Source organism: Cydia strobilella, chromosome 13 (genome assembly GCF_947568885.1).
Source record: "Cydia strobilella chromosome 13, ilCydStro3.1, whole genome shotgun sequence".
In the NCBI taxonomy this organism is placed as follows: Eukaryota; Metazoa; Arthropoda; class Insecta; order Lepidoptera; family Tortricidae; genus Cydia; species Cydia strobilella.
Genome location: NC_086053.1, coordinates 1,854,639 through 1,866,834, shown reverse-complemented (window position 1 = coordinate 1,866,834; position 12,196 = coordinate 1,854,639). Strand labels below are relative to the sequence as shown.

General features: G+C 40.8%; 1 protein-coding gene across 2 annotated transcripts; it reads left to right on the top strand.

The window, feature by feature from the left end:
- Positions 1–97: 97 nt before the first annotated feature.
- On the top strand, positions 98–12,129 carry LOC134746950 (outer mitochondrial transmembrane helix translocase). Of its 2 annotated transcripts, none has more exons than XM_063681522.1 (8): positions 98–456; positions 3,134–3,242; positions 4,207–4,351; positions 5,932–6,099; positions 6,631–6,759; positions 8,377–8,516; positions 11,022–11,153; positions 11,949–12,129. In XM_063681522.1, the coding sequence occupies exons 1-8, from the start codon at positions 284–286 to the stop codon at positions 12,102–12,104; spliced, it is 1,152 nt and encodes a 383-aa protein (XP_063537592.1). In that variant the 5' UTR covers positions 98–283; the 3' UTR covers positions 12,105–12,129. The 2 variants fall into 2 exon arrangements, with proteins under 2 accessions (XP_063537592.1, XP_063537593.1); XM_063681523.1 differs by having other exon boundaries at positions 3,146–3,242; positions 11,949–12,128.
- The last annotated feature ends 67 nt before the right edge of the window (positions 12,130–12,196 follow it).

Here is a 12,196-nt window from a genome sequence, read left to right as displayed (position 1 = left end):
TACCGGAAACAAATTACTGCATTTCATATTGATAGGTTACGTTTATTAGCAAAAATATTCGAAGATTACATGAATCTTTGAAAGTTCAACGTGACAGTTGTTGGTTTGGAAACGGAATGTTTCCTGTCTAGTTTGTCTATCACTCAAAAATCACAAAAAGCGTGATTTGAAGGAATTTTTGTGACCAAAATAAAATATTTTACTCGTGTAACTCGAAAAGCACCGCCAATAGGGCACCAGCTCTGTATTTTTTCAGTTATAAAGTGTTAGATATACAAAAGGCATGATGGTGGAAGGCTCTGCATTTACCCGAACCGATGTGTTCCAAATGGCAATACGGGTCTGCTTCGTGTCTGCCGTCACTTATTTCTCAATCAAATGGCTCGTCAACCAGATAGACCCGACATCCAAGAGCCGGAAGAAGGCTGAAGAGCGTGCACGGGAACAGTTACGCAAGTATGTATCGATCGGGGAATACCAGCCAGTTTTCTAAATTCCGTCGTGCTTTCGTCTTTTTCCTATTAATTCCAGAACTGCTGCTTACCTAATGCATGTTGCATTGGATATTTTTGGTTACGGATTTACAATGTTATTTACATGTGTTTTTGTACAACGTTTCTCATTAGATACCAATACGAATTTTCCCTCCAAAATTATTTGTAAAAATGTTTACATCATTTATCAGGTTGAAGTTGGCATCGTCATACCAGACGTTATAGAATGAATATTTATGTTGTTTGGTTATGAATGGCTTATGCAATTCAATGTTAATTTAAGTACTCCAATAAGTCTTGTAACACATGGAATTCAGTTCCCTTGTCACCATCATTAAATGCTTCTCCCCTCAAATTAAACATTTTGAAGTCATAAAATAAATCTCTGTTACAACAAAACCAAATCTCGGGGCCAAACTATTTCTCCGAGGGGCTACCGCGAAAACCGAAATTCGCAAAATGCGGATATCTTTCTCTTTTACTCCAATGAAGGTGTAATTAGAGTGACAGGGAAAAATGCCCGCAATTTGCGAACTTCGATTTTCGCGGTTATAGCCCAGTTCCCTAGGAGCTGTTTTATACCTTAATACAGAAGTTTATTTCTAACAGAGTTGAAAAGAAAGTTATGGGTTATTTATTTATTTATTTAATAAGCAGGCAGGCAGTTATGGCAACTGATATGTCCTGTATCCAGTAATCATAAAGATATATATCATGAACGAGTATTAAATGTGGTGTGGTGGTGATGGGTTATGGGTGTTTTTTAAAATGCCCCCTGCAGTAGTGGGCAAAATACGGTCTGCGAAAGGATTTTATCCGGCCCGCCGCCGGTCCTTCATTCATCACGGACAATGCTGCAATTCTGGCCCTCTGAAATTTCTTAAAGTTTTCTGGCCCCCCCATGAATAAAGTTTGCCCACCACTGTTCTAATGTCTGCATTATGTAATATTTGTAACAATTATAACTACTAATCCATTCATGTATAAATTATTTAACCTTTCGAGACCCTGGGTAGCCAGTTATATGTTACCTATTATATGTCGCCATATTTGTCCAGGGTCTCAAAAGGTTAACTAACTCCGTATGTGGCTATTTGTTCAAGCATGTGTATTTGTGTATTGTGTCATAATAACTATAAAGTATTCATTTGCCCATCAAATAAAAACCTCTATATATGCGCGTTGCCGACCCTTTAAAAACCTGTTACTCCCTTTTTTAAGAACCCCATACTGTTACCTGTTCAATCATACAATTTTTTTTTTTTTTATCTATTTTTTTATGGGGTTTCGTCACTCAGTGACGATGTCACCCCTGTACTGAGATCTATAGTAATATAGAAGTACTGCAATACCACTGTAGGTAAAAAATAATGCAGTGGTGTACCACTACATTATTCTTAACTATAGCTTGCACATTATCCTGGCCTCGTCTGATAGTGGCGATGCCAGGACGATGTTGCAGCTACCTATGTAGGCAGTTTTGCTAAAATTCTTAACTCATTTTTAACTATAAAACTCCCGTGAGACTCAAACATATTAGATTATTTTAAACCGGGTCACTCACGTATTATTAAGTCGAATAGCTCGACATGTTTCGGTCCAATTTACGAGGACCGTCTTCACGGAGACACGACACGTCTTCACTGGTCGAGGGCGCGGCGTGTACTGCGGGCCAAAGCCCGACTCGCCCGGCCGCTCACGACAGACGGCGTCGGCGGTGCCGGCGACGTCACCGTTGCTAGGATAGCTCTACCCTCCGTATTGCGTTTGTCAAATGTCGGATCGCACACGTTCTTAACTCATGTTTTTAATTCACTGGGATACTTCTATGTGCATCATAAGATCATAACAATAACTTTAGATACATACATACATAGATACATTTAAACCTTTTATGTGTGGTCAAATTGAATCAATATCTTTTTTAGGGTACCGTACCCAAAGGGTAAAAATGGGACCCTATTACTAAGACTCCACTGTCTATCTGTCTTTCTGTCACTAGGTTGTATGTATCTCATGGACTGTGATAGCTAGACAGTTGAAGTTTTCACAAATGATGTACTTCTGTTGCCGCTATAACAACAAATATAAAAAGTACGGAACCCTCAGTGGGCGAGTTCGACGCGCACATGGCCGGTTCTTTTATGTTCATATCAGGAGAATCAAGCTTGTCTGTCGTATTTTTTTCCAGAGAAGCCATAAAACGAATCTATTTATATCAAAATGCAGTTAATTATGTATGTAAATATTCTCTACTAGGACCCTCAATAACTATTGAGATAATTAAAAATATATATGTATTATATTATATATTATTTTAGCCAACTTGAATGAGAACAGAAAGAGATCAAAATCTATCTTTGAAAGTTTATCTTGAAAAGACAAATTGAAGATTACTATAAATCTGAATTAATAAATTAAAACATGTAATATTCATTATAAATTGTTTTTGTTGTATATTATAATTTCTTTGTAGTTTTACATGTACGTAAAATGTTTAATTATTGGTGCAATAAATAATATTTACTTAATTTTATTTAATAATTAATCTAATAATAATTAATCTAATATCTTGTATTATATTTATTCTGTGTTTATGTATCTGTATGAATGGCCACTATACAGTCCGTGCATTTAAGGGTGTCTTCCAGAGCGGGGCTCGGCAGCAAGCACACGCTACAGTTAGACAAGCTCACCGACCATGAGATGATCATCGCCTCGCAGCTGGTGGTGCCCGATGAGATCAATGTGAGTAAGACTTCATTGCCACCGCTGCCACCATGTAGTGAAACAACTTGCTAGACAAACACTGGTTACTGCAAAATGTAGTATTGTAAAAGTACCCAAACTAGGTGGCGCTGAATATCCACATACACTACCCACTACTAAAGGTTGTCTGGAAGAGATCGCTTTTTAGCAATAAGACCGCCTGTTGTTACCTGGTTCTATTTTTTCTTTAAATATTTCTTTGTAGTTTTACATGTATGTAAAATGTATAATTTTGGTGCAATAAAGAATATTTACTTACTTACTTACACTACCGCTCAAAAGTATTTAGGCACCCGCAATTTTCACCATACAATTGTATACAAAATCTATTTTCAAAATCATACTGTTCGCAGGCAAATGACTCTCTTACATGTTGGATTGAATTTTTATTTAGGTAAATATATTGAGCCTCAAATTGTTCCCAAAGATATCTTTTAAAATTTCGAGTTTACTTTATGCAACGATTTAAAAAACCCTTATGTGCTAGTTCATACAAAATAAAACGATTTTGTACTAGAAAACGATTTATGGATTTTTTGCGCTTGCCATTTGGTAAATAGGCGATGTACACGAATATTCTGCACATCATTTTGAAGCTCGATATGTCTGTTAAATTAAAAAAGTAAACTGCACAAAAAACTGTTACCCGACTGTGACAGCGGTATAATTCTGAAAGTCGATGTTGTATAGAATTGTATGGAAAAAAATACGAGTGCCTAAATAGTTATGAGCGGTAGTGTACATGGTAACAAAGTTATTAAAAAATGTGCCATTTTCAACCAAAAGGGTACTTATATTGTCGCTTGTCAGTAAGGCGCTATTTCCATATAGCTTCAATGAGAAATCAACCTTATCGACAAGCGACAATGCGGTACCTTTTGGTTGAAAACGTCACAAATGTTGACGACCAAAACAAACAATATCATCAATATTACTTTTACAGGTGAACTGGAAGGACATCGCGGGCCTGGACGCCCTGATCCAAGAGCTCCGGGAGACTGTGATCCTGCCCATTCAGAAGCGCGATCTGTTCGCTGACAGCCGCCTCACGCAGCCCCCTAAGGGGGTACTGCTCCATGGACCACCAGGTATGCCTATCCGATCTGCTTATACGTACGTAAAACTTATTCTAGGGGTTTGCGGAAAAATTACTTATACAACTCTTTAAACTCTCGCGTTTTGAACACATTTTAGTTATACGAACGGGTCTACCTTAAGGGTCTACCGCGATTTAATTTCGTTGTTTGTACCTTAAATTCCGACGTTTCAGCTGAGTTGGGGGTACTTTAGCCCTTACAAGGTTAGTTTGTCCACCCACGAAAACCCATTTATTGAATTAACAAATTCTTAAAAACGACACTAAACGCTTACACAAAAAACAGATTAATCGTAATGTCGTTTTTAAAAATTTATAAATTCAATAAAATAGGTTTTTATGGGTAAGCAAAGTAACCTTGGAGGGCTAAAGTACAGTCGAAGGCAAAAATATCGATCCAGACAAATGGCTCAAAAATATATGAACACGACTTTATTGTCTAAGGTGTATGAGCGTACACATATTTTTGAAACTTCGGGAATGTATATACATTAATGTATATAAATCGTAAGTACAACCCGTCTACGGAGCCGAGGATCATGCTGTGTGGCGTACCCCTAAAAGTGGTCGATCGCTTCAAGTATCTGGGGCATATGCTTACAGATGACTTGAAGGACGATCTAGATCTGGAAAGAGAGAGAAGAGCGACGGCAGTGAGAGGCAACATGCTCGCCCGCAGGTTCGCACGGTGTAACAAAGCAGTTAAATTGACGCTCTTTAGAGCCTACTGCCAGACTTTCTACACGAGCAGCCTGTGGGTGAGGTTTACACAACGGGCCTATAACGCATTGCGCGTTCAATATAATAACATCTTGAGGATGCTGTTGCGGCTGCCGAAGCACTGCAGCGCGTCCGGCATGTTCGCTGAGGCGCGAGTAGATGACTTTTTCGCCATTAGGCGGAAAAGAATCGCCTCCATGCTGAGACGGGTGCGCGGCAGCAGCAACAGTCTTCTCAGGGTGTTGGCCGAGCGCCTCGACTGCCCTGTTACGAAGTTTTGGGTGGAGGTGGCCATTGGGAGAGCGAAATAAAGCTTGGCAACCTGCGCTCCTGGTCTCCGAGTGGCCACGTCTAACCAAATACTTACCTAGCTTTTAGTTTTTACTTAGAGATAAATATTTTTTAGTTGTAATATTATTAATTAATTTAGTACTTAACATAGTTTTTAGGTTTTTTTTTTATATACTAACACCGTTATGGATCAATGCAGATCTGAAATAAACGATTTTTATTTATTTATTATAATGGGGTCTCTATTGTTTGACATAATTATTGAAAGTCATAATGTAATGATTGTCATATTATCATTAGTCATAATTTGGTTTTTCTCAGAAACGCGTAACTTTTCAGGATTGCCATAAAACAAACCTAACCTAACCTAACCTATCTACAGGATAACTCGAGGAAAATCCTGAAAAGTTAACGGTTTCAGAATTATGACTAATGATATTATGACACTCATTACATTATGTCTTTCAATAATTATGTCAAACAAAGGGACCCCATATTAATGCCCTTAACTATACCCCGACCAATGTATGAAAAATGTTAATACTTATTATTTGACTCTAGGATGCGGCAAGACCCTGATAGCTAAAGCCACAGCCAAGGAGGCGAACATGAGTTTCATCAACCTGGACGTGTCGCTGCTGACCGACAAGTGGTACGGCGAGACGCAGAAACTGGCCGCTGCCGTCTTCAGTCTGGCCGTCAAACTACAACCTTGCATCGTTTTTATAGGTACGTGCAGACTTAAGGCCGTTCCATCGGTTTGCTGCTATCACTGTCACATTTCGCAAGAAAGAACGGGAAAGACAATGCGCGCCAAGTGTCAAGTTTGATCGAATTTTGTCGATTTTATTTTAATTTTAAAAACGTTGCCTTATACAATATAGAAATTCGAAATAATTAGAATGTAAGCAGGGGTTGCATACCCATATCCCTTAGCCCATATAATCTTAAAAATATAAGATTGGAACTTAGAATATTGTAATTCTTGTTCTTTATAAAAATAAACAGTTTAACTTTTTTTTTAATTTTTTTGAAAGCGGTAAAGTTACTATTTAAGTTAAGATTGTTGTTTCTTCTTTTTTTTGTTTATAGTGTCTCATAATAAATAACCTAGTAAAGTTGGATTAAAAGTTCTAGTTAGAGGTTACTTTGGGAATTAATTGTATCGAGTGGAGTGTCATATTTCGTGTATCGGAACCTTATAAATTAAAGATAATATATAAGTTAACATTAATATCTGGTTTTAAATATTGTTCACAGATGAGATCGAGTCATTCCTCCGCACTCGCACGCAGCACGACCACGAAGCGACGGCCATGATGAAAACACAATTCATGTCGCTCTGGGACGGACTTATTACTGATAACAATTGCACTGTCATCATTATGGGTAAGTCTTTTCTAAGCTCGGATGAACTACTTACCGTAAAACGGGGTCACCAGAAATCGCGGGGTGACAAGAGAAAATTTCGTACTAAGACTCCGCTGTCTGTCACCAGGTTGTATCTCATGAACCGTGATAGCTAGACAGTTGAAATTTTCACAGATGTATTTCTGTTGCCGCTATAACAAGAAATATTAAAAACAGAATAAAATATTTAAGTGGGGCTCCCATACAACAAACGTGATTTTTATGCAGTTTTTTGCGTAATGGCACAGAACCCTTCGTGCGCGAGTCCGACTCGCACTTGACTGTTTTCTTTAATGAAAGCTGTGTTTGAATTGACTTTCCCAATCAGATACTTATCTTTATTCAGCCTTCACTCCACCTATAAATATGCCATTTTCAGCCAAAAGGGTACTTATTGTCGCTTGTCAGTAAGGCGCTATTTCCAAATAGCTTCAATTAGAAATCAACCTTATCAACAAGCGACAATGTGGTACCTTTTGGTTGAAAACGTCACAAAAATTTGGTTTAAATTGCTATCTTATGTAAAGGATGTATAGTAATCAACAGTTGTTGAAAGTGTATGCGTATGGCCTTAACCAGCAAGTTATTACAGGACAGACGGGGGTAATGGTTTTTCACTAGGTAAAGAAAGTTGTACATATTAGTAGATAATTTGTGCCATTTTCAATCAAAAGGGTACTTATTGTCGCTTGTCAGTAAGGCGCTATTTCCATATAGTTTGTAATGGCGCGCCTAGCCGCGCATTACAACATCATGCAACGGCCACGTGACAGACAGCGGAGCTACCTGTCGAGCCGCGGCCACCGATCGAGTGCCAGCCCACTCGCCCCACCCGCCGCGCGCCGTGCCGAGAGTATAAAAGCGGCGCGCGCCCATACAACAGCGTCAGTTGGGCTCACCGCCTTCTGCAGTGAGGACAGCTGATCTCCCGGTCGAGCCGGCGTGTTTTCAGATGCGTAGGCACCCGGTTCCCCTCCGACCCTTCCTGCTTCCCGTAACCCAGTCCGAGCCGGCGTGTTTTCAGACGCGTAGGCACCTGGATTACGTACCCCATCCTACCCTGTATCTTGGTCCGAGCCGGCGTGTTTTAGACGCGTAGGCACCCTTGATACTCCCTATCGCCCTGATCAGAGCCGGCGTGTTTTAGACGCGTAGGCACCCTAGGCGCTCCCCTCCGATTCGCATATCCTTCCCGTCTCGCCATCCCCTTCACTCTTAGGGGATACCGTTCCCAAATCCGCGAGTAGCTTAGGGTCCGCGCCGTACCGTTACAATAATTAGAAGCCACCCCGCGTCGTACCTAGGATACCTAGACTTAAGGAATCTTACTTTATAATAAACCGGCATAAAAGCCCGCCGATTTGTATTACAACATTACAACTGTGTTTCCTTATTCTCACTCTGCACCCTCTCTCCTCTGAGCTAAATAGGAAACCCTTGCTCCCGTCTGGAACAAGGGAGGTGTATGAGGTCGCGCCCGCCCCGGCGAACGTGACCCCATCACAAGCTTCAATTAGAAATCAACCTTATCGACAAGCGACAATGTGGTACCTTTTGGTTGAAAACGTCACATTTAACTCAATCACATATTTTCAGGGGCGACCAACCGACCACAGGACTTAGACAAGGCCATCCAACGTCGCATGCCGGCCGCCTTCCACGTACCGATGCCTAACGAATCTCAGCGGGAGACCATTCTCAAGTTGATCCTTCGAGATGAACCTGTGGCGCCCTCTGTGAGTATATACAACCGACCACAAGACTCGTGGCTCAAATGGTTTTTTAACTTTTTTTAAGGCGAGTCTGCAGGCCGCTTTGGGACATTTTCGTTTCATTTTATAAAAACGTAATTGCGTAGTCGTCAAAACGTCAAACTGACAGTGACCGCTGCCCGCCTACCTGCCCGTACGCGTCCTTGCATTCCTTCCGCGTGCTCGCACGGTCAGATCGCATATCTATACAAAGTATCAAATCAAATCAAATCACTTTATTGCCAAAACATGATAGTACAAAAAATAGCAATACAACAATACAATACAAAAGTTCTAGTATAAGTATGTTAGCTTATTCTAGGTTAAATACTAACTTTTTGTCTAATCAAATAGATAATCAAATTTTGCAATACATGTTGGCCATGGGTACCAAGCTTAGCATGTGCTAGACTGAAGTCCAGCGCCGGTTTTCAATTTGGCCCCTTTTTTGGAGGTCTGACGAAGTACATGATGATCTTTTCTGAGCCGTTATATGTAAAATGATTAATAATTTTTAAGAAAAAAAAACCGGCTTCAATGGGGGATGCCGCTGAAAGTTCACTTATTGTTGATGGTGCACTCTTAGATTCCAGACAATGAAATGAAAAAGACAGCATCTTTTGCCTAATTATGTAGAAAAGGAGGTAAAACGACCCACTTTTCTAGTAGCATTTCGTTTTTGTAAGGGTCGCAGTTCTAACCTAACCTAACCTACTTTTCTGATAGCATTTCGTTTCTGTAAGGGTCACAGCTCTAACCTAACCTAACCTACTTTTCTGATAGCAGTTCTGTTCTGTGAGAATCGCAGTTCAAAACCTACCCACCCACCTAACCCACTTTTCTAGTACCATTTCCGGGTCCGGGTCTGGGTCCGGATCCTAGTCCGGGTCTGTGTCCGTCTGTCCGGGTCCAAGTTTAGGTCAGAGTTCGGTCCGGGTCCGAGTTAAGGTCCATGTTCAGACCCGGGTCCGGGTCCGAGTCCGGGTCCAAGTTTAGGTCTGGGTCCATAAGGAAGAAAACAAATCGCCAAACGTGAACTATGTGTCATCGAAGAGTTCCATTCTGATCATCATCAGCAGTTCTACTTCATCAAATGTCACTTTTTTAAATGTAAATGCTGGATTTGTTGATGAAAATACAAAAATCACTATATGTATGCCTTTCACATTTGAGGAGTTCCCTCGGTTCCTCGTGGGTCTCATCATCAGAACTCAAGCTTGACAAAAATATGTCTTAAAAACTTAAGTTGCTTAACAAACATAAAGAAGAGGACAAATCGCCTAACGTAAACTATGCGTCATTAAAGAGTTCCATTCTGATCATCATCAGCAGTTCCACTTCATCAAATGTCACTTTTTAAAATGGAAATGCTGGATTTGTTGATAAAAATACAAAAATCACTATATGTATGCCTTTCACATTTGAGGAGTTCCCTCGATTCCTCATGGATCCCATCATCAGAACTCGAACTTGACAAAAATGTTTCTTGAAATCCTAATTTGCTTAACAAACATAACGAAGAGGACAAATCGCCAAACGTGACCTATGCGTCATAGAAGAGTTCCGTTTTGATCATCATCAGCAGTTCCACTTCATCAAATGTCACTTTTTAAATGTAAGTGCTTGATTTGTTGATGAAAATACTAAAATCACTATATGTATGCCTTTAATATTTGAGGAGTTCCCTCGATTCCTCATGGATCCCATCATCAGAACTGCTTTTTGACAAAAACGGGATCAATCTGTATGTATATACTTATAATCAAAAAAAGAATTTTCAAAATCGGTCCAGAAATGACGGAGTTATGGAGTAACAAACATTTAAAAAAAAAAACAAAAAAAAAACAACCGAATTGAGAACCTCCTTTGAAATCTTCAAGTCGGTTAAAAAACTATGTTACAATTATATATATATAGAGACGGACAATGTTGTGCAAATGTTCATACATAGTGCGGGCTGGGTTCAATTTGACCTGACCGCTGAACGCAGAATGCATCATCCAGTGTGGCAAATCCTTTAATGCTTAAATTCGGGTCAAGGCATAAGCGAGCGCTGAGGCAGTCCCTACTGCGAATCTCCACTAATAATCCTCGGCCGTGGTCCGAGGGTCATGTTTTTACGTTGAACAGACGTTATGGTGGGTTCCCACGGCCCGTGTTATGACAGGTCAGGCACGCCTGTGCCTGTGCTGTACGGCTTCCGTCGGGAGTGGGTGACGACCGGCGACCACAGGGCTCATTGGATGCGACCATTCCCACGATCTGAGGCGCGATCAGATCTGTGAAACAACGGGCCGTGGGAACCCACCTTTAGCGAGATGTATTTCGATCACTGCGCCATCTATCGGTAGGTGGCGTAACTAGCATCGAAGCGTAGTTGCATTGGTGTAGTGGTCGACTTACATCTTGTTTGCTGCAAGATGCAGTACTACTAGCGACATCTGTTGACGTGTAGTGGTAGGGGCGTTACAGTAGTTGTTTCGTGTTCAGATCGAGTTCCGCCGCCTGGCCGCGGCCACGGAGGGGTTCTCCGGCTCCGACCTGCACGAGCTGTGTCGCCAGGCCGCCGTCTATAGAGTACGGGATCTAGCAAGGGAAGAGATGGCCAAGGATGCATCGCAGGTATGTTACACGCATCACTACATACTATAAAACAAAGTCGCTATCCGCTGTCTGTCTGTCCCTACGTATGCTTAAATCTTTAAAACTATGCAACGGATTTTGATGCGGTTTTTTTTAATAGATAGAGTGATTCAGGAGGAAGGTTTATAATGTATAATTTGTAAAGGTTTTGTGTAAACTAGTTGAACTACTAGTGCGAAGCCGGTAAACTAAAGCGCTATAAACTATCTGACAACATCTATTATCTTGCATTATGTGGTTCATATAAGATTAAACCTTTTAACAAGTGACAATGTGTCCATATTGTTAGCTATAGCTAAATAGGAACTACTAATTATGCAATTATTCGCTCCGCACGTGACTGTGGCGCTAGCCTAACGGCTTTGAAACAATGCATATAAGTTATCTGACAACTGAGGACCTCCCGCGAATCACGTTCGACGTGTTGTCTACTTGCCTCCCTGTCACACTTATGTACGAATTTACAAGTGTGACAGATAGGCAACACGTCGAACGTGGTTCGCGGGAGGCCCTCTGGCAATGTCAAATATTTAATTAAATTAAAGTAGACATCTACATAATTCACATGTCGTCCTATGACAATTTTCATTTTTACCACGTTGTGCATTGTCGTCGCATGTATTTCTACTTTTGCCTCGTATGACGACCGCATTTGTCAGAAAAACTAATTACGACTAATGTACAGTTATCAAGTTAAAATAACAATACTTTGTGGTATATCTGATCTAAGATAACAACACCCATCTTATTGTATACCAAACTTGTCATCTACAGAAATCCGGCAAAGGCGATGAAGACTCGGACTCTGAGTACCACGACGCAATCCGCCCGATCACCATGGAGGACCTGCGCCAGTCCCTCACCAAGCTCAAGGAGGCCAAGATCCAGTGCGGGGCGCTGCCCCCTAGTATGCGGATAGAGCTGGATTAGGTGAGAACTTTAATATTTACAATCACCATGGAGGACCTGCGCCAGTCCCTCACCAAGCTCAAGGAGGCCAAGATCCAGTGCGGGGCGCTGCC

Bases quoted from the DNA above. Each gene is read 5' to 3' on its own strand.
- LOC134746950 (XM_063681522.1), top strand. From the start codon at position 284: ATGATGGTGGAAGGCTCTGCATTTACCCGAACCGATGTGTTCCAAATG. The intron at 3,243-4,206 runs GTGAGTAAGACT...TTACTTTTACAG, and splicing joins TGGTGCCCGATGAGATCAAT to GTGAACTGGAAGGACATCGC. The intron at 6,100-6,630 runs GTACGTGCAGAC...TATTGTTCACAG, and splicing joins ACCTTGCATCGTTTTTATAG to ATGAGATCGAGTCATTCCTC.